We start from the raw sequence: 25,034 nt of genomic DNA, 5'->3' as shown, positions 1-25,034 counted from the left end.
GGTATAACCAGGATTCGTTAAAAAGTTCGCGCCTGGATTGTTGGGGTGAGCCAATATTATCTGGTGTTCCTCAGGGGACAGTCCTCGCTCCCCTATTGTTCCTTTGCTTTATTAATGACCTGCCTAACCGAATTACATCTAAGATAAAACTTTATGCTGATGACGTGCTATTGTATACTATGATTCATTCCCAAGATGACTGTCACAGATTACAACAGGATCTTAACACTTTAGAACAATGGGCAGCTGACTGGAAAATGTCATTCAACTTACAAAAATGTGAATTTCTTAGAATCACTAACAAGAAGCACCCAATACTAGCTCAATACACACTGCAAAGTAAAACTATAAAAGAGGTAACACATGCTAAGTATCTAGGTGTAACTATCGACAAAAACCTATCCTGGTCAGAGCACATTAAACAAATTACTAAAAAGGCCAATAACACCAAATGCTTCTTGCAACGTAACTTGAGCAAGTGCCCTCTCCAAGTCAAAAGTAACTGCTACAAAGCCCTGATTAAACCTATCTTAGAATATGCAGCCACAGTCTGGTCACCCCACACGCGAAGAGACATCGATGCCATAGAAAATGTCCAAAGACGAGCAGCACGGTTTGCATTTAACAACTACTCTAGATATTCCAGTGTCACTGAAATGTTATCTAACCTTAATTGGCCTACCTTAGCCAGATGCAGGAATGAACAGAAGGCTACAATGTTATTTAAAATTATATCTCACCAAATCGACATTAATGCTGATGATTTCCTTTTTTCTAATCCTAACCTACATCACACCAGAGGCCATGATAAGAGATTTTTAACCCCAATGACTAGAATTGACTGTTATAAATTTTCTTTTTTCCCCTCTGCAATCAATATTTGGAATTCCTTACCCCAACACGTGATTGATTTAACAGAGATTGACCAATTCAAGCACAGCCTAGCTGGACTAGTAACTGTTTAATAATTTATCAATGTGTATATATGGTCTTGTGTACAGTAAATATTGTATAATTGTATAAGTTTGTTTTCCTTTTGTAATTGACAGTAGCAATTGTACCCTTTTTGTGCACCATACTCTTTTGAGGTCTGCACAACAATCAATAATAATAATAATAATATTTTCATTGCCAATGGTTCTATGTGTAATGTTAAACCCCCTACTTTGTACCATGAAAAAGGCCGTATTAAGCTGTTACATTTTACGTGAAAGTAGATGTCATGCTGGCCATTCCTGCTAGAACCAGGGAAAGGCCCGGTTTAAAAGTTATCTGACGCTCCATAACAGAGCCTTGAAAACCTGCTTCCAGTGTAGACGCATGTATCTTGTCAATAAAATTTTTTTATTAAAAGTTGCTTAATTGTTGTGAGACCACATTCTGGTCCCATCAGTGATCATTTTAACAACAAACCAAGGTTTGCATGTAAACAGACATTCATGCCTGACGTGTATTCAGTTGTACCTATAGGATAAGCAGGGGTGTAGCCAGGATTTTTTGAAAGGGGGTTCCAGCACCAGCATTGAGTTACTAGAAGCTGGGGTCTGGGGGCACAGCCCCCAGCTGCTGAGAGACTTTCAATATTTTAATAAATCAAAACTCAGCAAATTGCTATATTTTATGCAAAAAGTACATTAATTATGATGCATTAAGTGCCCCTGGGATGAAAGTAGTACTAGATAAAGTCACCTAGTGGAAACAGACAGCATAACACATAGAGACACATATAGTAATCTGTAAGTGATGGTTATATCTCACTGTGGTATAGGGGCCATGAATCCACTGATACAAATGACAATCAAAACAATATAACTATACAAATATGCATAGTGTGAATTCATTTTGCATAACACAAGTGATAAATTACTGGAGCTCTATATCTTTAAACACTGCACACCAAAGCTATAGCAGTATAAGGTCATGCTAAGTTTTACATTTATTGTTGGAATGTCTGAAAAACTTCATATGGACATGGATATTTACATACATGTTCTATTAGAGTATACCTGACTGCTCTATTAGAGTATATCGATCTTTTAAACAAGTTTTGAGGAGGGCTCATGTTACCTCTGTAAATCCTTCCCTGAGAGATGAATGTAAGTTTTATCAATTGTTGTGCTGTGCCATTACACTATATTGCTCACTCATTTTGTCCTGCCACACTAAATGGTGTGTTAGGATCCTGCTTGCAGAAGTCTAAATTTTACAGGGAGGGTTCCTGAACCCCCCAGAACCCCCCCTCCCTACGCCCCTGATAAGTATTGTACAATAAAGTCAAGATCTCTAGTTTCACACATGTATACAATATTAGCTGTATGACAAACAATGAATCCTTTGGAAGCCTGTTTCTTAAGAGGAAACTTTGACTGAATGTGCCCTAGCTCTTTATGACTGCCACATATTGTATGCTCTGGGGTTGGGGCATGACTGATATGGTATACTGTAGGTGCATTATATCCTTTGTAACCATACAGTGTCACATAATATGTGTATGTATCAGTGCATATAGGATAGGACCTTAACTTGTTAGCTACTTCAGAGGAAGGCTGATGTTCTATATATCCACTTACACGTAACCATACAAGCTAAAGCTACAGTACATATTGCCAGTGTTGGGAGTAACGCGTTACTTATGTAACGCGGTACGTAATATTATTACTTTTGTGGTACCTAAGTAATATAATGAAATACACTATAAAAACAGGTAATATAACTCAAGTTATACAAATGTAACACGTTACCTAAGTAATATAGACTAGTTACTGTAACGAGTCTAATATTACGTAATATTATTACTACAAGTAACAAAGTTACTAATCTCGTTAGTTATCCTCTGAGTAACGCCTAGCCACAGCGAAGTAACGAAGCCTTCTGAATGAAGCTTATTCACCAGCTTCTTACTTATAACCAAGATTTGCACATGGTCCAACAACGCAATCGTGTCACGTGATAAGGTGGTAGTTTCACACGTGACAGCTTAAAGCTGTGAACACAAAGTAATATAATATGTAATATTATTATAGTTACTTTATTTTATGGGTAACATGTAACTGTAACTAAATAGTTCAGCTGCAAGTAATATGTAACTAGTTACTTTTAATAAGTAACTTGCCCAACACTGCATATTGCACATTGTACATATTGTAGCTATAAATGCTAGATACTTAAAATGCCAGCAAAAGTATCGTGCTGATGGTTACGGTGGAGTTCTTATAGGAGTTACTTGTGACATTTTGTCTGATTTGATTGATGCACCTCCACATTTGGAAATTTGTTCTGTATCGCTTAAACTATCTAGTAATGTTAAGTTAATAGCTATCTATGCATATAGGCCACCTCGTGCGGATGCAACATACCAAGCTAACTTGTGTAATTACATAATTGACATAGTTGATAAACATCCAGAGGAAACTGTATGTTGTTATGGTGATTTTAACTTACCAGACATCGACTGGGAAAACGGATCAGTTACATCTCACAGATACCCTCTCGAAATTAATGATCTTGCCTTAAACATGTCCACAGAATGTGGATTCTCACAACGGGTCAATTTTCCCACTCGAAGACCCAATACACTTGACTTATTTTTTACCTCCCACCCATCTCTTGTGGAACAGTGTATGCCACATCTCTTGTGGAACAGTGTATGCCACTGCCTGAAATTAGTGATCATTGTGCTATTTTGACTACCATGAAATTATCAATTACCTACCAAAAGTCTGTGGGCCACAAAGTTTATCTTTGGAAGCAAGCTAATTTACAAGAAATGAAGAAAAGTATGGTGGAGTTTTCCTCCAAACTTACACAAGATTATTCTATTGAAACACCTGTAGAAGTACTATGGTCACTATTTCATAACAAATTATTAAGTCTGTTAAACACATTTGTCCCATCAAAGATCAAACACACTAGCAACCGTAAGCTTTGGATAAATCATAAGATCAAACAGTTGAGAAGACATAAACAAAAGGCCTACAACAAGGCCAGACAAACGAATTTATCACTACACTGGACACAATTTAAAGATCTTAAAAGACAAATGCAAAGAGAATGTCGTAAGTCTTATAACAAGTATATGTCTGACATTATCCATGATTCATATGTAAATAGTAAAAAGAAAAAGTTATTTAGTTTCATAAAATCCCTACGGAAAGACTATTGTGGTGAACCAACTTTACAAAAAGATGGACTTCGGCATGATGATAACCAAGCTAAAGCTAGTATTTTAAACCAGTATTTTTCCTCAGTTTTTAGTAATGATGAACATCTCCAACCACCCCCGGATATGGGGCCTAGCCCCTATCCAGATATACCTAATATTGAGATCTGTTGTGAAGGAATCACTTGCTTACTTAATGATCTAGACCCATCAAAATCCCATGGTCCTGATGAGGTACCTGCTAGATTACTGAAATCCATGGCTGCTGAAATTTCTCCTAGCTTGAAGCTGATATTCTCTGCTTCCCTTCATCAAGGTGCCATCCCACAAATTTGGAAACAGGCTATCGTGACACCCTTATTTAAAAAAGGTGATAAATCTAACCCCTCAAATTATCGACCAATATCACTTACGTGTATATGCTGTAAAGTTCTGGAACATATTGTACATACAAACATCATGTCTCACTTCTCTGACCACAGTGTACTCTCTGAATCCCAATTTGGATTTCGTAAGAATTATTCAGCTGAATTACAATTAATAAAAACATCTATGATTTTGCTTCTAGCTTAAACAACAAAGGCCATGCAAACTGATGCCATATTACTAGATTTTAGCAAGGCTTTTGACCGAGTACCGCATCACTTACTGCTCACAAAGCTTCAACATTATGGTGTAAGTGGTAACATCTTGAACTGGATTACTGACTTTTTGGACAGCCGTACTCAGCGTGTGGTATGTGGTGGTGTCACCTCTAAACCTATAAACGTAACTAGTGGCGTACCTCAGGGAAGTGTGTTGGGACCATTATTATTTTTAGCATATATTAATGATATCACCACCAATTTATCATCTTCCTGTCGTTTATTCGCTGATGACTGTATTTTGTACAGAAAGATTGATACACCGGATGATGCTAAAATACTTCAAGAAGACTTGAGAAAACTGGAAATATGGGAAGAGACCTGGGGGATGAAATTCAATATAGAGAAATGCATGATAATAACAATCACATTAAAACATAATCCTTACATTATGGGATACACCCTCCATGGCAAAAAACTGAATCCTGTTGTAAATGCTAAATACTTGGGTATCAATTTTGATAGCAAGCTTACATTCAACCATCATGTGGACACTGTTTGCCAAAAAGCTAATAACACTTTAGCATTCTTACGAAGAAATCTGAAACACTGTAACCAAAGAGTTAAGCTAGATGCCTACAAGATATTTGTTCTACCAATTTTAAACTATGCTGCGACAGTTTGGTCCCCACACATGCAATACTACATCAATAAACTAGAAGCTATTCAGAAGCGTGCTGCTCGTTTTATTGTGTCAAATTACCGCAGATTAAGTAGTATATCACATATCCTAAATTCACTAAAGTTAAAATCCATAGTGTACCACCATACAAGGCTTCGTCTCTTGATGTTCTACAAGATTGTCAATCACCTAGTAGAGCTTCCTATCCCTAGTTATATTGTACATTCTACAAGATGTTTACGAGGAAACGGCCAGGATAAATTCATCAAACCATCTGCTACTGTTGATGCATACAAATTTAGTTTTTACCCAAGATCAATTACCCTATGGAATCAACTACCAATCAATGATATTTTTTCCCTAAATGATTTTGATAGTATTCTTCAATCAACACTGACACATTCAATGAAAAACAGTAATTAATAATCTAAAGACATTGTTTTTATACTCAAATTTGTGAGTTTTACAATCATAAATATATATAAGTAGCTAGTAGTGAAAGTGTTATAATGCAGCATGACGTGTGTAGAGTTGCATGTGATATTAATAGACGATATGCACACTCTATTACTAGAACGAAAAATGATCAATTAAGCGTATAGACGGCGTGAAAAAGAAGTGTATGGCAAGCGAGATGGCCTGTCCTTAGCTCGAGTTGTGAGTTATTGCTCGAGCCGCATTTGCTTCCCATACTTTTGTATGGGACTTCCGCTTTTAAAATTACCGTCGAGTTTTGCGCCGTCTACGCTTAATTGATCATTTTTCGTTCGAGTAATAGAGTGTGATTAATTAAAGGATGGCATCCGGAGAGGACATTCAGCTTGAAGTGGAAGTGGCAACAGCTAAGCCAGTAGTGGATGGAGACGTTCCGATAGTATTAGTGACTGGAGCTACAGGCTACGTCGCCACTCATACAATCCAGCAACTCCTGATCTCTGGGAGTTATCGAGTGCGCGGTACGGTGAGAAGCCTGAAGAACGAAGAGAAAGTAAAATCACTACAGGAGCTAATTCCTGACGCTAAATATCCTCTGGAACTATGCGAGGCTACCCTGCAGGACAAAGAATGTTGGGTAAATGCCGTTAAAGGGTGCAAATACGTTCTTCACATCGCTTCGCCCGTGCCTACTGGCGTCCCAAAGAACCCGGATGAAGTGATACGCCCTGCAGTTGATGGTACCATAAACGTGCTATCTGCCTGTGCTGGGAGTGGAAGTGTAAAGCGAGTAGTCGTGACAAGCTCTTTAGCATCAGTGTCTTGTGGCTTCATAGGCCACCCACAGCGCCAGGACCATACGTACACTGAGGAAGATTGGTCCCCACCAGAAGCTTGTCCGCCTTATGAAAGGGGCAAAACCTTGGCAGAAAAGGCTGCTTGGGATTTTGTAAAGGATCTACCAGAGGAAAAGAAATTTGAACTTTCAGTTATCTGTCCGGGAGCTGTTATTGGTCCCATTCTTACCAAATCATCTGCCGGAACTTCCGTTGGATACATAAAAGCTATGTTAGCAGGAGAGGTCCCTGGATGTATCGATCTGGCTGTGCCAATAATTGATGTTCGTGATGTTGCCCGAGCTCACATTGTTGCTATGGAGAATCCAGAGTGTAATGGAAAACGTTACCTCCTTGTGTCAGAAAGTAATGTCCTATTTCAGACACTGTGTCAGATGGTTAACAAAGAGTTTGGCCCTCAAGGGTACAAGGCTGGCACGATGAAGATACCCAAGTTTGTCGCCTGGGTTATGTCAAAGTTTAGTGGTGAGATGAGTTTGATTTACCCAGGGATTGGTAAGCGACTGACATATGTCAATGACAGAATGGTCAACGTACTCGGTATTCAACCACGAGACACAGAACAATCGGTCATTGAGACAGGTTACAGTTTGATCGAATTTGGCCTGGTTAAGAAGACACCAAAATATTATGGCCCTGGTGGTAAACCAGAAGCAAAGCAAGGTGATGATAAAGAAGGGGGCAAACAACCTGCTGCTGAAGTTCCTCCCACTGGTGGACAAACTAAAGATATATCAGAGACCACTACTGAACAAAGTAAGGAGGAGACTACAGAACAATCCAGTAGTCCTGATGAACAGCCGAAAACTGACGAGACTAAGGTGGGTGAAATTCAAACCACTGATGACCAAGCTAAAAGTGAAGACAAACAGGAGACTGTGGTCAAGTCCCAAAGTCCTGATGAACAGACTGAAACTGGTGATAAGACAGAGGTCACAGATGAAACTCCAAAACCTGAGGATGAATCTGAGCCCCTGGATGAGTCCAAGCCTCAGGAAGACTCATGAGACAGAAGTAACTATTGTACAGTGAATATGTATGTGTACTGTAACCTTGTACATTTTGTGTACTTTTATAGCTTGCGTGTTTCTACTGTGGAGGTAATGTGTATTGTATTTTTTCTATTAAAAACATTCAAGTAATAAATGTCCATTGCATTTTCCAACTGAGTTGGAAGAAAAAAACATAGCACACTACTGTCACCAATGTGAGTCCCATTACATTCAGAAACTTCTTTCATCTAGCTACCTTTATTGGTGGTTCCATAGGAAATTTGTATCGGGCTAAAAAGCAGTGAAGAAAAGTATTTTTACAGAAGGTATACAAAGTTGATGCATATATGCATGTACATGTGGTACCCAAAAAAAAAACCTGAAATGTAGACACTGATAATCGGTCCATGTCATGGTACTCTGGGCACTTCTCCAATAAGGACAGTCACACTTAGAATGGTCCAGAATAGAGAGGTTATGAGAAACATAAGTGTTAGTTTGTACACACAGTAGCTTCCAATGGACATAATCTTAAAAATGTCAATGCAAGCTTGTACCACAAATCATATCAAGGGATTGATACAGTGCACATATGAAAGCGTAAACATGTGATCATTCAGATTTGCAAAAAGGTGTCATTGTTTAACAAATCATCACCATAAACATATCCCAATATTGGCCTGATATAGTACAACCAAACAGCTCGAAACATTTGATAATATAATGCGCTACCTGATGGCTGACAAGTGATGTGGTAGGTCCAGTTTGGGCTTTCTGTGTACCAATGGTACTTGACAAGAACTATCCAGCTAACTGCTGCTTGGCCAAGCCCATACCAGCTAAGCCACATGTGAATACAAATGTCCGGCAGAAGTGCTCAGTATACATAGTTGTGACGGCTTATCACCACCTTGAATATATTGTGCAATCTGCACAGTACATAAGAGACTGACACACACACATTACAATATAGCTCACTGTTCATTTCTGTGTATACACTTTATCACACTAAGGCCAGGCAAGCTCATCCACAAAAATTCGGATTTCCATGCAGGCGGGAGGTCATTTTTTATTATTCATTATTAAAGAAAATACTCCAAATCAAGCTGTCTGTTACTATAAAGGTTAGCTAAAGCCTTTTAAGAACTAGTACTTACATTTTACCACCATTTCTGAGGTGCAAGTGACATTTGCTGTGCTGTAAAATGAAAGCCAGCCTTCTTAGTATCAAAATACATATACACATGATTAATAACAGCAATAATGACATTAGAGGTGGTGGGGATATAAAGAGATGCATGTGGGGATGAGAAACAATTAATCAAGTTTGCCTGGCCTATAAGCATATTTTAGAAAAATGATAATGCATAAAATCCCTTGATCTTTGGCATCGGAGATAATGTCACATTCACGACACTCAGCACAGCTGTATTTGCGAATACCCTAGCAAGACATGTCAACCCAGTTACGTATCTAAACCCATGAAGGTATGCTTGCAGTTCAGTGCTTATTTCTGGTCAGGACCACAACTACATTTTTCACTACAATAACATTCACTTGATGTACAAGCTAGCATGGCCTGCTTTCTTGTCTCAGCAATAAGCTAGTGTACAAAAGTAGTCAATAACAATAACATGCACACACCACACAAACACACACAGTGACAATAAGTGCAAGCGCGGTAATGAGCCTCCAGCCCAGGGACCGTAGTCTTAGAGAAAGTGCATGGCAAAATGAGTGTTTACCTTCCTCAAGATCAGGCGCTCATTAGGGTTACTAATCACCACATGCACCGAACACCACAATCGATTGGCGGTGTGCGTGGCAACGGAAGAAAATAAATACATTCTATTTAACGATCACCTAGTACTATCAGAGGCGACACAATGCCAATACCATCAGGACAAGATAATCAGTCAGGTGCTGCGCGTGGAGTTGATAAGAAAGGAGCCAAAGATACGGGACCAAGGTCAGGAAGTAAATAACAGAGCAAGTTTTTAATGTGCGGAGCTAGTGTGGAGGCAGCAACATTTAAAATAATCAGAACGCCTTTTGAGGCGCGATGTGTGTTGTGAATGTAGCCAGCAGCCGAGCACTTGCATCTTAGATACGGCTGGAAGCTCCTGAACATACCCAGTCACTGTGTTTGTGGGGTCCCATTTTCTGCGGATCATGCTATGATTTGCAGACATGGAGGCCTCACATTTGTTCGCCACAATGTTTTGCGAAACATCACTGCAGAGTGGCTTTCCAAGACATGTCATGGTGTGGCCCTTGAGCCACCTTTACAGCCACTTACTGGGGAGATCATTGCACCTAAGACTGCCAACCGTCAGGATGAGGCTAGGGCAGACATACATGCTAGGGGATTCTGGGGGCAGCGGCAAAGTGCCTTTTTTGACGTAAGGGTGTTTCATCCTAATGCACCAAGCTACTGCAACACCAGTGTCCCCTCTTTGTATCGACGTCACGAGGCACAGAAGAAACGTGAGTATGGTGACCGTGTCAGAGAGGTTGAGCAGGCCTCCTTCACTCCCCTTGTGTTTGCGACCACTGGAGGTATGGGAAGGGAGGCAATAGTTTTCTACCGTCGTTTGGCTGACCATCTATCTCGCCGCGGCTCTACTAGTTACAGTCAGACTCTAGCTTTTATCCGATGCACATTGTCTTTTTCTCTACTTCGGTCAGCTACAATGTGCATACGTGGAAGTAGGTCCATCTCGCATCGCTCCTCTGATGCCTCTCCTGAGATGGGCCGCATTGATGAGCACAGGGACTTTTAAACTTTTATCAATCTGGTCCTTTTATTCAGTTGTCCAGCACGTGCTTTCTTTGTGCTGGGGGTGGTAGGCAAGGGCAGTCCATCCAGCCCGGGGAAAAAAGAAAAGAAAAAAACTGGCCTGGGGTTGCAGGATAGTTTACTGACATTGCTCCAGTCTATTCAGCTTAAAATGGGGACCTGGTGTTTACCATATATGGTGTTTACTCAAGTCCAGTCATGGATTTTTTCTCCATTCTCCACCTTTTCAAATTAACAACTTTAAACAGACTGTAGGACCAGGTGTCCTACAGACCTTCAGCACTTGTGCTGTAAAGCTAAATAAATAAACACCAGCTGTCCATGCCTCACATAACAATTGAGGTTCACACCTTCACCTATGAGACACGATACAATCCAACTCCCAAGTATTTGCTAGATTTGTGTTTTGCCTTCTCTATACACAGTATATCAAAGTTTTAACACGCAATTCTTGTTTACACAGGATTACAGTCAAGTACATTAAGCAGCTGTGCAAGGAACATGGCCTCTACCAGACCCCAGAGTTAAATGATGTCCTATACTTGCACTACAAGGGTGAGTTACATGTATTATCTATATCATAACAATGTACTGTTAATGTGAAATGTGGTGTGGAACTTCTCTATTAGACAGTGTTTACTTGATCAGGGAGACTTTGTTTAAGTGCCCGTATTAGAGAGATGTCCTAATCTCAATATCTAAATCCATATAAGACCACATAAACTTAATTATTAGTTTCTCATCGCCATTTTTCTTACCTCATCAAAGATTTTTGGCACCACTGGTGGCTAAGGAAGGCCAATTAGCACCTTTTATAGTTGGTACCTTGCTAGAGCAGTCTAAGAAAATAGCAATTTGAATCATTGTAGCTAGCTAATTCAGCTATTTAGTTAGTAAAAAAATAAAATAAAAATCTGCCCTCCCGCACTGCTATTTTGAGTACAGGAGGATGAGAAACTAATAATTAAGTTTATGTGGCCTTGGAGAATCGGAGAGACTTTGTTTAAGTGCCTGTATTAGAGAGGTGTCCTAATCTCAAGATCTAAATCCATACAGTAGTTGGAACTATAGGAGATATTTATAATCAGAACATGTGACTGGGCCAGACAAAAATAGGACATATGGACGCAAAAAAAATTGCCTAGTTTTTAAAACTTCCATGACACATAACTTTGTATTAATTCCATCATGCTATGGCCATGCAATTTGTGTCTTTATAAATATTTTAATTGGCTTTATAATACAAGTTACAGAATACAAATATTCTATTCCAGTACTGGTATATGACTGGTTGTGTGATGGGGTGTAGTTTGTGCCACATGCCCTATTTTTGCAAGCCTAGTCACATATAGATAAATGCGTGGTGCACGTTGAGACTATACTGACGTGTGTCAGCTTCTGGCTATCGAGGTTCAATATTTTAGGGTGTCCATATTGATGGGTTCCACTGCATGCAAAGTCAAGAGTCTGTGCACTGGCAGTTCTAAATTGTTACATATAAATTACTTAATTTTTAAGTTGAGAACACTGTCAGCTTTTAAAGCAGTATACTTGCAATATTTATGATTCGATGAGCATACAGAGCATCAGGTGCATGTGAAAGAGTCCATAGACATTTTTAGTAGCAGCAATTTTACTTAGTAAGTGTATTCGCTTGACCAAAAATTGTTTGGTGAGATTTGATGGTGCACATGTTTAGAAGAGATAGCTGGTTGTAAGGTGAAGAGAAAAAAAAATCATTTCCCAGGGAAAAAATCATCCCAGAGAAAAAGAATCATCCCAGCAAAAGTTCATCCCTTGTGGGACTCGAACCCACGACCTTTGAATTATAAGTCCAATGCGCTAATCCATGGGACAACATACTGAGGTTTGTTTTGTATATATTTTTGTGGTTGTCCCTCTTGACTGGATTGTTGTTGAATATCACTATGCTTGGGACCTACTGGTCACTCTAATGAGGTGGTCTTATTGATGAGGTCATGAAGTATACCTTAGCTATGTTTGAGACCTACTTGATGTGTTCACTATAATCAGAGGTGGTCTTATTGATGAGGTTATGAAGTACACCTTAGCTACCATATAGCAAGAAAGTTTGGATGAATTTGCGAGCTGTGTTTCACTAAAGCAAAATCTGCCAAAATGTTCACCCAACAATACACATCTGCCTCTAACAAATTTACCAAAGTTTTATCCTGTCAAACTGTCCAGCTATACAGTACTGTATGTGTGGAACTTACTTGACATGGTCACTATAATTTGTGTCATATGTAATATGTTTAGCTGCTGATATGACAAAATTTCTTCTCACCAACAAACTACGTACCTGTATATTTCACAGATAAATCACTGTTTTGCGGTAATACGACCCCTGAAAAACATTGCCTTGACAAAAGCCACCACAAAACAGTTGCTCCTATCCATATATGTATGCATAAAAACAATACATTCCATATTATTGTCCCAGTGGCACAATAGATTAGTACATTGGACTTCTCATTCAAATGTTGTGTCCCACCAGGGATGAAAGGTCTCAGTTAGACTCTCAGTTAGACTCTCAGTTTATAGTAGTGGTGAACTCTTGGATCCCCCTGCAATGATTTCAGTACGATATAAACTGTGAACCACAAACCAAGTTGGGTATTGTATTTGGTCTAGCCCTTGAGATTCAGCAACAGTGAAACAATTTCGAGGAGTGATTTTTGGGTAACAATGCTGTAGCTATCACTGCCATGTCCCAGAGTATGAAACTCTTATCTGAATCCTCCACTGGTTTAGTAAAGATAAATAGAGAACCAAGCCTCCTTTGGGATTGCAAATTTGGATGAATGGTCTTATTTCACAAAATACTTATATGTTTGGGTAACTTTGGGTTTTTGGACCTACTTGATATGGTCACTATAATGAGGTGTACTTGTGCATGATTTCTGATGAATATCAAATTCATGGGTGAAAGCTTACAATTGCCACAAAACGTATACTTCTACTAATGTGAATATGTAAACATACAAAACAACTTACTTGCAGGTTGTCCCTGTGGCGCAATGGATTAGCGCATTGGACTTCTAATTCAAAGGTTGTGGGTTCGAGTCCCACCAGGGATGGTTTTTTTTTTTTTTTTTTCAAATCAGTCTATGTAGTTGAATTGGCATCAAGCAATTTGGGTAAGGTGGTTTATACACAACACACCTACTGTATAAAGTACTTGACATGATCACTATAATAAGGTTTAGTTGCACATGGATGTGAAGTATTATTCACTGTCTTGTTTTCTTTCAGGTTTCTCTCACATTGAGAACCTAGAGTTGTACACTGGACTGAAGTGCCTCTGGCTGGAGAGCAATGGGATTGAAAAGCTTGAAAACCTTGACAACCAGAAGGAACTGAGATGTCTGTAAGTATTTTGCATGCTACAGCATTGACTGTGATTTATTACTAACCTGTCACCAAAAATTAAATATTCTACAATATGCAATATTGTAGTTTGCAGTAGGGATGCAACAATACGGGTAAATACCATATTGCGTATTGCCTTTAAAATACAGTAGACCCTCGGTTATCCAGCCCCCATTTATCCGGAATTGAAAATGACTGTTCTATTAGAGTATTTAGAGTATAGGTGTGCGTTCTATTAGAGTATTTCAACGGAGCTCTGTATATAAATGTATGGGCTTCAATTATCCGAACTATTCACTTATCCAAACACTTTTTTATCATTGCCTGAGAACAAAGGGGTTTGGATAACCGAGGGTCTACTGTATTGCAATATATTGCTGTATTGCAATATTTGGATTAGGGCCTTTGATGATGTTGAAGTGCTATACTTGTGTAAATAACTCATGGATTTAGACACAGCAGATAGCATTAGTGTCGTGTGGTGTACACCCACCAGTCTAAAGCTGTTAATGGCCAACAGTTATTAAATAGGTAATACAGTACAAGTAGGCAGTACTACAACCAGCACTGTTTGTTTAGGATATGTGGCTTCTAAAACATCAACAATTACATTCTGGTGGCTTTGATACCCGCCCTCCAGGAGGGTGGCAGCTGAATATGCTTATTATCCACAAGCCACAGCCCATTACAACCCTGCAATATTACACAATATATTGTAACACAGCAATATATTGCTATACGCAATATATCGATATGTTTCATCACACATATTGTATTGTGATAGAAAATGTTGCAATATATCGATATATCGATCTATTGTTGCATCCCTAGTTTGCAGCTGCCTCAGTATAAGAGAGCTTAAATGAAGATAATTTAACTCTGGATAGGCTGTAGGACCAAGTGTCCTACAGACCTTCAGCACTTGTGCTGTAAAGCCTTAATAAATAAACTAATGTCCATTTGGTTCCACAAGGGGTACTTTGGATAATAAGTCACTCTCTAGAGTTTCTATGGATATATATACTTGAAATTGACAAGGAGAAAACATCCTGACCGCCTGGCAGACTCCTGTAAGCGTTCGAGCGTGCTGCAGGTTCAAGGCTGCCCAGGTCCAGTCGATGGATTTTTTATCCTTTCTCCACCTTTTCAAACACACTTTATGTAACAACTCTGGATAGGCTGTAGAACCAAGTGTCCTACAGACCTTCAGCACTTGTGCTGTAAAGCCTTAATAAATAAATAATAGTTAAATATTCTAATAGAGTAGACACACCATGCAGTCATATTACCTCACCTACTGATAGAATGAAGCAGTAATTTTGTTAATTTTGTGCAGTAGTAACAACCCAAACAGTGACTCCTTACAAATCATGTGTACTGTGTGTATAGTGTGGGGCAGGTAGTAGTCAAGTGGTTAGAGCATTGACATGGTAACCAAAAAATCACAGGTTTAGTGCCCAGTTACATATTCCCAGATAGCTGGTTACTGCAGCTGTAATTCCTTACCTGAGTAACTTTACTGCTCACTTTTCCAAATGGAAACCTGCTGAAACATAATAGGGGGAGATTTTAAGTGACCACACTTTCACCTGTGAGAGTGTCAATGGTACAGCCTCCTGCGAGATACTATTCTTTCCCCTATGGATTTAAAACCCACTTGCACCATCTCCAGACCCTAAGTAATGCACACATTACAGAGTTTAACTGGGTAGGCAACTAGCAGCTCAAAGGTTTTTGTTTGTATAGTGGATGTGTTTTTAAGGGAGTCACATCATCACTGTTGAGTCTAATTTGTGCACACCTGATAGGTTTCTTCATCACAATCTGATTCGTAAGATTGAGAGCCTTGACCACCTCCAGTATCTGGACAACCTCAACCTCAGCCATAACTCCATCAGTAAAGTGGAGAACCTTAGTGAGTGCTACATGTTACTGTATGGTTGAGTGCCATTTACATACTCATGTAAACAAGTACAATACATTTACAAATACATGTGCATGCGTGGAAGGTGTACAAACACGACTCAGAACACACATTCACATAAATGCATGTACACCCTGTATGCACTACACACGCACACATACACACACACTATGCACGCACGCACACTACACACACACACTACACACACACACGCACGCACACACACACACTACACACACACACACACACTACACACACACACTACACACACACACTACACACACACACTACACACACACACACACACACTGCACACACACACACGCACTGCACACACACATACTACACACACACACACACACACACACACACACACTACACACACACACTACACACACTGCACACACACACACACACACACACACACACACACACACACACACACACACACACACACACACACACACACACACACACACACACACACACTCACGTGCACACTACACACCTCTCATTGTACTCTAATACAATATACTGTACATACGTATATTAATCATTGTGTATGCTATAATTATTTTGCTCCAGGTTGTCTTCCTGTTCTTACCACACTCAACTTGGCTCGTAACAGGTTGTGTACAGCTGATGACGTCAAGGAATTAGCGCAGTGTCCTAAATTAAGGTATGTATGGTGCTAAACCATGTAGACTAATCTATATTGATAAAAGTACCTAATAACTGATTCTGTGAAAGGATATTTGTGAAAGGATATTTGTGAGTAGGCCTGCAAAATCAGGGTACATGAGCACATGAAATTTGTCTACTTCTTCAAATTTTCATGACTCATAATTTTTTGTGGTATTATGCTAATGAAATACAATCTTCAGTCCCTTGTTAAATATTTAATTGGTTATATGATACAAGTTACAGAATGAAATATTTCATTTCAATACTGAGATATGACTGGTTTTGTTGAAGGGTGTAATTTGTACTGCTTTTGCAGGCCCCATCACATTTTATCTTTTTCCATTTCTATTGTAGCTGTGTGGATCTATCTCATAATCGTTTGGAAGATCCTGGTATAATTGATGTGTTCTCTGCCATGCCATGTGTGGTAAGTGACTAGCCTGTTTATAGTGGCCACGTGGACCTCAACATCTCCTACCAAGAAATTTGTATAAGAGTTCACTGGTTAATATGTCCCTTGTGGCCCAAAAATGGCCTGTACTATTCTATAGTACATTTGTGTATGTGAAAAATATATATGTCCTGATATTAAGGGTCGAAATGTACACTATTACAGCAGAACCTGTTTAAGCTAGTCACATTCAGGCCGAGTCAGGATTATGGCACTGTTTTCAATGTGTCTATTTTAAAAGTTCCACTGTACGCTACGTCACAAGTTGTTGAATGAACTGGTCAAAAATACATTATTGTTTCTCAATACAGCGTGTTCTCTACCTTATGGGAAATCCTGCTCTAGGTAAGATCAAGAACTATCGCAAGAACATGATCACCTCTGTTGTAAGTTCTTATGACAGTTCAGATAAGTGCTTGAAGTGCTGTCCTTCAAACAGAAATCCCTCACGTACCTGGATGAGAGACCAGTGTTTCCAAGGGACAGAGCATGTGCAGAAGCATGGTAAGTGTGGTGTGTTATTTGTAGGTGAGAACAGTGTGTAATGTGGCAAGTCCTCAGTCAGTATTATGGTCAGTGCATAAGTTGGTGTGAAGCCTGGTCAGATCACTTTGTTTACAGTAGACAAAATACTCTAACAGAACAATCAACTTTACATTTTATTTAAAGCTTTGTAGCATATACAGTACTTTGATCCAGTTTTCTATGTATAAAATGTAGGCATCCTATGCATATCAACCATTTAGAGGTTTGTATGCTGAGCCCTTATTCCAGTGGACTATAATTCACACCTCGCACCCCTGAATTGTGTACAGCCTATTAAGACAGTGCTCTTGGTCCCAAAATTACTAGTGTTTTTCACCAATATGAGATTATGCTGGTATTATTCCGATAACCAATATTGGATAAATTTCCAAGCTAATAAACGTAGCCAATCCAAATACTACTGCAGGCAAGGGCTGTCTTCAACAGCAGGTTTTACTACAAGCATATTATAAGGTACCTGTTTAGCTTGTTTATAGTGGTAGTAGTGCTACAATATAAGATGTATTTCTGTATCTGCTGCTTTTACCATCATGGTTCCATAATATATTATTTTTCCAACAACCAATTCAATTATTGGTGCAACACTACAAATTACTATTTTACAAACCCCTTAACTAAAGGCATCTCTTTACAAACGGCCAAATATACTCCCCAGTGATATCTAAAGTTCTACTAATAGTGTAGCATAGTAACCTGCCCTGTGTAGGTTACAAGGTGGCATTGAAGCTGAGAAGGATGAGCGGGAGAAATGGATAAACAAAGATATGAAGAAAATGATGGATTCAGTCAAAGGTATTTTGCACTTATAGTAACATAATAAAAGGTAATTGCGTGATCAATAAAAGACTCATGCACACCTTACACATAAACACACACGCACGCACACGCACACACACACACACACACACACACACACACACACACACACACACACACACACACACACACCTTATAACAGGTTAGAAGTTTAATTTGAAGGAGTTTAATTTTCAAATGATTCGAAGAACAGTGGTTCTATGAAAATTTAACTCTTCAAAAAAATGCTTATCAGCACAACACAACTGATTTAAACTTTTAACTACGTCTGGAACTCACTCTGTGCTTGCTACTACATGTGAACTAGTGCCACAGAAGTGTGTAACTGTTGGACTACAGTTTCAATGGATGTGTATACATACTGTGTAACTACACTAGAACAGTAGAACATGTATGCGTGTTCATAATGTCATCGACACTGCAGCGTTGGAGAGGATCCGTCAGAGGGCACAGCAAGGTACTGCCACAGATGACAACCAAGAAGAAAATGACGAAGAAGAATCTTCTTCTGATCGTGAGGTATGTGAATTGCACACTACAGACCAAACTCAACCTGTCTTGATATGCCATACTTATGGCCATTTTGTTAAGGTCCCAAACATTGTAAGGTACACTCTATATGGGCAGTTGGATTTATATAAATTGTCTGCTGGTAAAAATTACCATAAGTTTGAAATGGAATATGCTATGAGCTTGCAACAAGTATCAACTTGTTTCTTGGCTAAAGATCTTCAATTTGGCACCTAGTTTGAACAAATTGAGTGTTGTATGGGTGATATATAGACAAAGGTCACTATTTTCAAGCATAAAATGAACTGTAGAGGATACCAAAGGTCAAATCTGTGATGGCTCCATATCTCAAAATACACTTCATGGTAGGTAGGGACTATGTGCAAAGTTTTGTACTTTTGCACAAAGTGCACAATTTACTCATTTTTGGTAGCTAAGCCGCTCTACTATTAACCGTACAACCCAGTTTCAATGGTTGTAGGGTCAAGGTGATTTTATAGTGGAAACGACTATAAATTGCTGGTGTTAGTAGTTGTAGTAGACATTGTATTCTATTTTACTTGTTTTACAGGATCAACTGGTTTCTCCCACTAGCATATTTGATTATGGGGAAGAGGTATGTAGGTGTGTGTTGTGTGCATACACATGTAATGGACTTCTATACATGCCAAGCCTATGTTGTAAGCATTGATATGTGGAGCCATATTGATGCATAATATGTGTTTGAATTTTTATTTCACCAGCAAGTTCCAGATTTGGAAGATGATGAGGATGATAGTATTGAACAGCAACAGCAACTCAGTTCCAATGAGGTGTGTTATTGTGTCACGATGTCCTGTATATAATCTGACCGGACTGTGTACTAGCTTAACTTACTCTAATAGAACATACAGTTAGGAGTGAACTGGGTTTGATGTACTTGTTATGCCTTACAATTATCTCAAATGTATCACATATCTAAACAGTAGGTAGTCCCCTTTGAGTTTGCTTTATCAAACCCTCTGTATCCTTTTTGCAACATAGTTCACCCGTTTGCATGGTTGTCTTTCTGTTGTTTACTATGTCAGTTTGGGCTGTAGTCCTTCCCTCAACTCCACCCCCATCCCTCACACTGGACACTAGGCCTACGTCAAATATGCCAGCATAATAATAAGACTGTGCCTAAAGTCACAGCACCATGACTGGACATTTTGCTGTTAATGTCATGGTGCAGTCACCCAGAATTCACACACTAGTTGTATGAAGGTAAGTTTTTGTTGAGTTTGAGGTAGGCCTGCGCCAATTATGCCAGCATAATTTGGGACATAATAGGAAGCCAAAAGCATCAGCATGATGCCAGCATATTAGGCAAAATTTTTGTGCATTGGTTATGTGAGAAGCTGAAACTCTGCCTATTTTGCATAATGCAGAATGGGATAGTGTGCAAACATGGTAAAAATCAGATTTACAGCTACGTTGTGAAGAAAAGATTCGTTGAAGATCGATATACTCTAATAGAACAGTCACCGCATAATGAAATATCCTAATAGAATGTTCACAGATGCATTAGGTACTCTAATAGAGCAGTCAAGACACAATTTTATATGAGCATATTTGGAGCATAATGGTATACTAGTGGGCATAATTGGAGCATAATAGGGGAAATTTTGGAGCAATGCTCAAAAGCATAATAGGCAATTTCAAAAGCATAATAGGCTCAGGCCTAGTTTGAGGCGAGCTAGGGTTGGCACGCATCTAGTATTCCCCGAGCATTCTACTTTAGGGCATGCGCCTATTAATATTCCCCAAGCATTCGACTTTACGGAACGTGTCTTGTACTTTAGAGTTAGAGTTAGGGTCGGGGTTCAGGTTTAGTTTCTTCTTTATTTGTATATAGGCTTCTTCGTGAATGACATATATACTAAGGGTGTAGTGTAGCTGGCAGTGCTGGGATAAAGTGGTTAGAGTACTAGGCTAGAGTATGGGAGGTCCTGGGTTTGAACCTCACTTTAGTCAAATTTTTTCTTAGGTTTTTTGTCTAAGTTTTTTTTATTCACGTGACTGCCGTGACTCTAGGGAACGGCCTAATAAACACCATAATAGGCTGGAGTGCTATGCAAGCATAATGCTAGCATAATTACTATGCGGATATTTCAAACTATGGAGCTTAAGTCCTTGAAAATAGATCGATACTCTCTAATAGAATAGTCACTTTGTAGTTAAATACTCTAATAGAGCATTTACTGATTAAAACGTTCCAAGATTATGGTAAGAAATGTTGCTAACCTAGTATAATGCAAGCATAATGGGGGAAACTGAAGAGCATAATAGGTAAGAATTTTGGGAAATTCCTGAAAGCATTTTGGGCAAAATTATGAGCATATTTGACTCAGGCCTCCAGTGGGCTCTTGGCATTCTCTGGCCAACCTTTCTAGATCAACTGTATACATAGCTAACCTATGCTTATAATAGATTACTTAGTAAATTTTATTGTTACAGGAACCAGTGAAACCTGTTATTGAAGACAAACCATCAAGTGATGATTCTATTAATGCCATTAAAAGTAAAGAGGAGCAACCTCCTAGTGAAGAACCAGAGTGGCTAATACCAAGGAAGAAAGAGGAAGATGTTGACAGCCATGGCACTCATCAAAGTCTTTTTTCTACCACCACAACAACTGGTCCAGTCACTAAAGCACCACTGATTGTGGACATGACACAAACTGGTACTGCTCCGGATACTGCTCAGGATACTACACCTCAAATTACAGAACTTCTGTTACCCTCAGAGTTTACTTCATCCACACAGCCAGTACACAAGGGGAGACCATTGATAGAAGAAATAGAAGAGACAACCACTGACAATCCCCCAATGCTGTCTTCTCCCACTGGTAGCTCTAACTTCTTCATAACTGAGTCACATGTCACTAAAGCTGCTAGCTTTCATTCTAAACCACCAGAATCATCACCCACTGTATTCGGAGGTGAATGGGCACATCGTACCAAACCACTTATTGAAGAGATTGGTGATGATGACACTACAAAAACATGTACAGAAAAAATGAAAATTGAGGTTATTGAAGACTTGGAAGATGCTGATAGCTGTGAAATCACTTCACAACATACTGCTAAAGACCATCTGCCATGCACAAGCAGTGAAAATGAAAAGGGAACAATTTCCACTGGCCAAGTTATTAGTGAAGAACAGAGAGATGAGATTACCAAACTAGCTGAGAAAGCTGGTTCAACACTGGATCCAGTCACTGTAGATCAAGACCTACTACAAACACTAAGACAAAAATACCAATAAAGGCTGTATAGTTAAAAGTGTTAACTAGAGTTATACCTCTAAGTATACATGTAAAGGATTGGTGTATCCCTCTGCGGTGTCCATCTTCTATTATATTGTATGTACTGCACACTATACAGGTGATATATACGTACATGCTATGTTCAGGTAATTGTCTTGATGTTATTTTACCTTTGTTTGTAGATGTGCGCAGCTCCGATACAGTCATACGTTTTCACATGTGTAGCAAGTATCATGGTGTTTATGTATAGACTTGATTTCTGTTCACCAATGAGTAACAACGAGGTGGGCAGGAGTGCTATGCCAGCATAATGCTACTATATTAATTAGGTGGATATTTCAAACTATGGAACTTAATTCCATCGATACTCTCTAATAGAGCAGTTGGTAGAAACTGCAACAGAGTACTAAAATGCTCTTTGTAGTGAAATATTCTAATAGAGCATTCACTGATTAAAATGTTCCAAGATAATTGTAAGAAATGTTGCTACCCTATAATGCAAACATAACGGGAACACTGAGAGCACAAATTGTAAAAAATTTGGGAAAATCCTTTGGGCAAAATTTTGAGCATATATTTGACTTGAGCCTACATGCATGACATACATACTGTAAGACATACAATAATATCCTTGATACTTTGGGCATGAATTATGCTCAATTAAACTAGTTGGCTGATGCCTAGCTGATAATGACAGTCCTGTATAGAGTAGTTGTCTGCAGTTATTTAACTAGATAGTATATCGGTTGAACAGGTTTGTTATTTGGGGTCAATAGTATCCCTAAGCTCAAGAGGAAAAAGAATGTCAACTCTGCTGCTTCCCATGCCAAAATTATTGTCAACAAATCATTTTGTTGCCTTATAATAAAGATGAAACTCTTAGAAAGAACACTCTGAAATGTGACATCTTAATACCCAGGAAGCTATCCATTTTAAAGTGTACATACATGAGTACACAAAGAGTACATAATAGGTAACGTCTGTAGAAAGGACACCCTGAAATGTGACACCTTGATACCCAGGAAGCTTCTCCATGACAACACTTGTATCAGTTTATACACAAATAATGTATAATATTACTATATTATGCAACAAACTCTTACATATATGTACACTACCAACAGGCTACTCACTGAGGCATTCTGAACTCAGAGAATGATTCTAGCTTAATACGATGGCTATTGTAAGCCCTTAAAACATGCTATTACTTACATCATGTTGAAGTGTAAATAGCTACTCTTGATTTGTATGACTGTCACTACATGTGTTAATGCTTCCGTTATCACATGTGCAATGACCAGTGCTGGCTATCCCTTGGAGTTACCTAATACATGTACACTTTGTAGATGACTGGATTTTCAGATTGCACTAAACATTATAATCATAATGTTGTAGTTACGAATTTGAAATATATAATTATATAAAATAGACCACAGGACTGCTATCAATTTTAAAAATACATACAATAATATTTTATATATGATTAACTGCTGCTACATAATATAATTATTTTAAAGTAGAAAATTGATCATAGAAATAATTATAAATCACATGAAGTATATCTCTGTACTGATCACTGTAATATTATACTGTTAGCTGTAATGTAAATTAGTGTTGTGACCCACTATAGGTACAGTTTATCCACCCTAAACTGAAACACACCAATTTCTTAGTCTCATGTAGCCAGACCATATTTTCCTTTTGTGTGGGGATGGGGAAAAAAGGAGAAAGGCCCACACAAAAAAGAAGTCATGTAGCCATGGTCCTATACACATTCGAAAGACCTTCAAGTCACCACTGAGTCTGGGATTGTTCAACAGTTTTTAATGCCAATGTTTTATTTTAGACTTCTCGCAAGTCCCAAGTGGGATAACAGTTTAATAAAAGTATATACTTACATGCTCTATAGGTTTGTTAATGCACAATGAAATTACCAGATTATGCTGATACTCAGAGGCAAGGGGGAGTGCTAAGCTAGCAGTGTGAGAAGCACAGTCAGCATGAGGTGTGTGTTTTATCTAGGGGATCTTTGGGGCATGCCCTCACAGCAAACTTGATTCCTTGAACAGATTATATAGCTCTTCTCTTTTTATTCTTACCATGTTTTCATTGGCAATGTATGCTTTAGATGCAACTGCGCCTGGCTGTAGCTTCTACTATCTTTCTATCTAGCACAATATAATAAAAATTTGGAAGGGGGAGGGGGGAGTGCTTCAGCCCCCCATGCACCCCCCTTACTAAATCCACCCTTGGATACTTCACTGTTAATTTGCTTGACTCTCCTCCATATACTAGGCCTACTCCATACCCTAGTGAATATCAGGTAATTATTCACACAAACAGTTGCAATTGCAGTATCCAATTCTAGGTTGTACTATACCATATGAAATTCAGTGATCATGTAGTTGTTTTTTTTTAAATTCCTTTACACATTCACAATTTGTATTTATTTAATCAGTCATGTGTTAATCTTCAGAAGTGAAAATGTCTGTTTGTGGATGATTTTTGCTGTAGGCTGGTCCTGGAACAAGAGTGTCCTCTCCTACATCAGAATATATGATGTGTATACAGTGGAACCTCTCTTATCCGGGCGGTCTGGTACCTACTACTGTCCGTATCTCAGAAATGTCCATAACTAAGAATAACATGCTATTATGCTAAAGTGACTAACTTAAATACAAGTAATGTTGTTATTGCTATCAGTTAGTGCCATGCAGTTTAGTGAAGTCACTACAGAGCAGTCATGGTCACTCCCCTGGGCTGTAAAAATGCATTATCACCTAGCAACCAAGTGGTAGTTATTAGTAGTAGAATAAACAAGCCATCAAACAGGTAAACAGCAGCCTTTAGGCTCCCTCCTTTTGCTTTCATCTAAACCAAACTTCATTATGGTCAATAAACTACAAGCCACA

The 25,034-nt window shown here is 38.8% G+C and overlaps 2 protein-coding genes and 1 non-coding gene across 3 annotated transcripts; all 3 read left to right on the top strand.

The window, feature by feature from the left end:
• The first annotated feature begins 6,221 nt into the window (after positions 1-6,221).
• LOC136253649 (uncharacterized) lies at positions 6,222-7,724 on the top strand. Its single transcript, XM_066046310.1, has one exon. It carries the CDS (start codon positions 6,222-6,224, stop codon positions 7,722-7,724), a length of 1,503 nt encoding a protein of 500 aa, XP_065902382.1.
• A 1,794-nt stretch (positions 7,725-9,518) lies between these two features.
• On the top strand, positions 9,519-22,291 carry LOC136254139 (dynein axonemal assembly factor 1-like). The gene is made up of 13 exons (XM_066046817.1): positions 9,519-9,678; positions 10,973-11,064; positions 13,786-13,900; positions 15,711-15,817; positions 16,412-16,505; positions 16,865-16,937; positions 17,273-17,347; positions 17,401-17,465; positions 18,214-18,299; positions 18,748-18,842; positions 19,405-19,449; positions 19,577-19,645; positions 21,312-22,291. The coding sequence occupies exons 1-13, from the start codon at positions 9,596-9,598 to the stop codon at positions 22,119-22,121; spliced, it is 1,809 nt and encodes a 602-aa protein (XP_065902889.1). The 5' UTR covers positions 9,519-9,595; the 3' UTR covers positions 22,122-22,291.
• Positions 13,537-13,610, top strand: Trnar-ucu (transfer RNA arginine (anticodon UCU)). The gene has a single exon. It is a non-coding gene; the product is annotated as a tRNA-Arg (tRNA).
• Positions 22,292-25,034: the final 2,743 nt, after the last annotated feature.

This window comes from Dysidea avara, chromosome 4, assembly GCF_963678975.1.
Source record: "Dysidea avara chromosome 4, odDysAvar1.4, whole genome shotgun sequence".
Lineage (NCBI taxonomy): Eukaryota > Metazoa > Porifera > Demospongiae > Dictyoceratida > Dysideidae > Dysidea > Dysidea avara.
The sequence above is the reverse complement of the archived record's forward strand: the minus strand, read 5'-3'. Positions and strand labels throughout refer to the sequence as shown.

Excerpts from the sequence above, each read along its gene's own strand:
- LOC136253649 (XM_066046310.1), top strand. The coding sequence starts at position 6,222 with ATGGCATCCGGAGAGGACATTCAGCTTGAAGTGGAAGTGGCAACAGCT.
- LOC136254139 (XM_066046817.1), top strand. The coding sequence starts at position 9,596 with ATGCCAATACCATCAGGACAAGATAATCAGTCAGGTGCTGCGCGTGGA. Across the intron at positions 9,679-10,972 it reads GCCAAAGATACGGGACCAAG|GATTACAGTCAAGTACATTA; the intron begins GTCAGGAAGTAA and ends TTGTTTACACAG. Across the intron at positions 16,938-17,272 it reads TCTCTGCCATGCCATGTGTG|CGTGTTCTCTACCTTATGGG; the intron begins GTAAGTGACTAG and ends TTCTCAATACAG.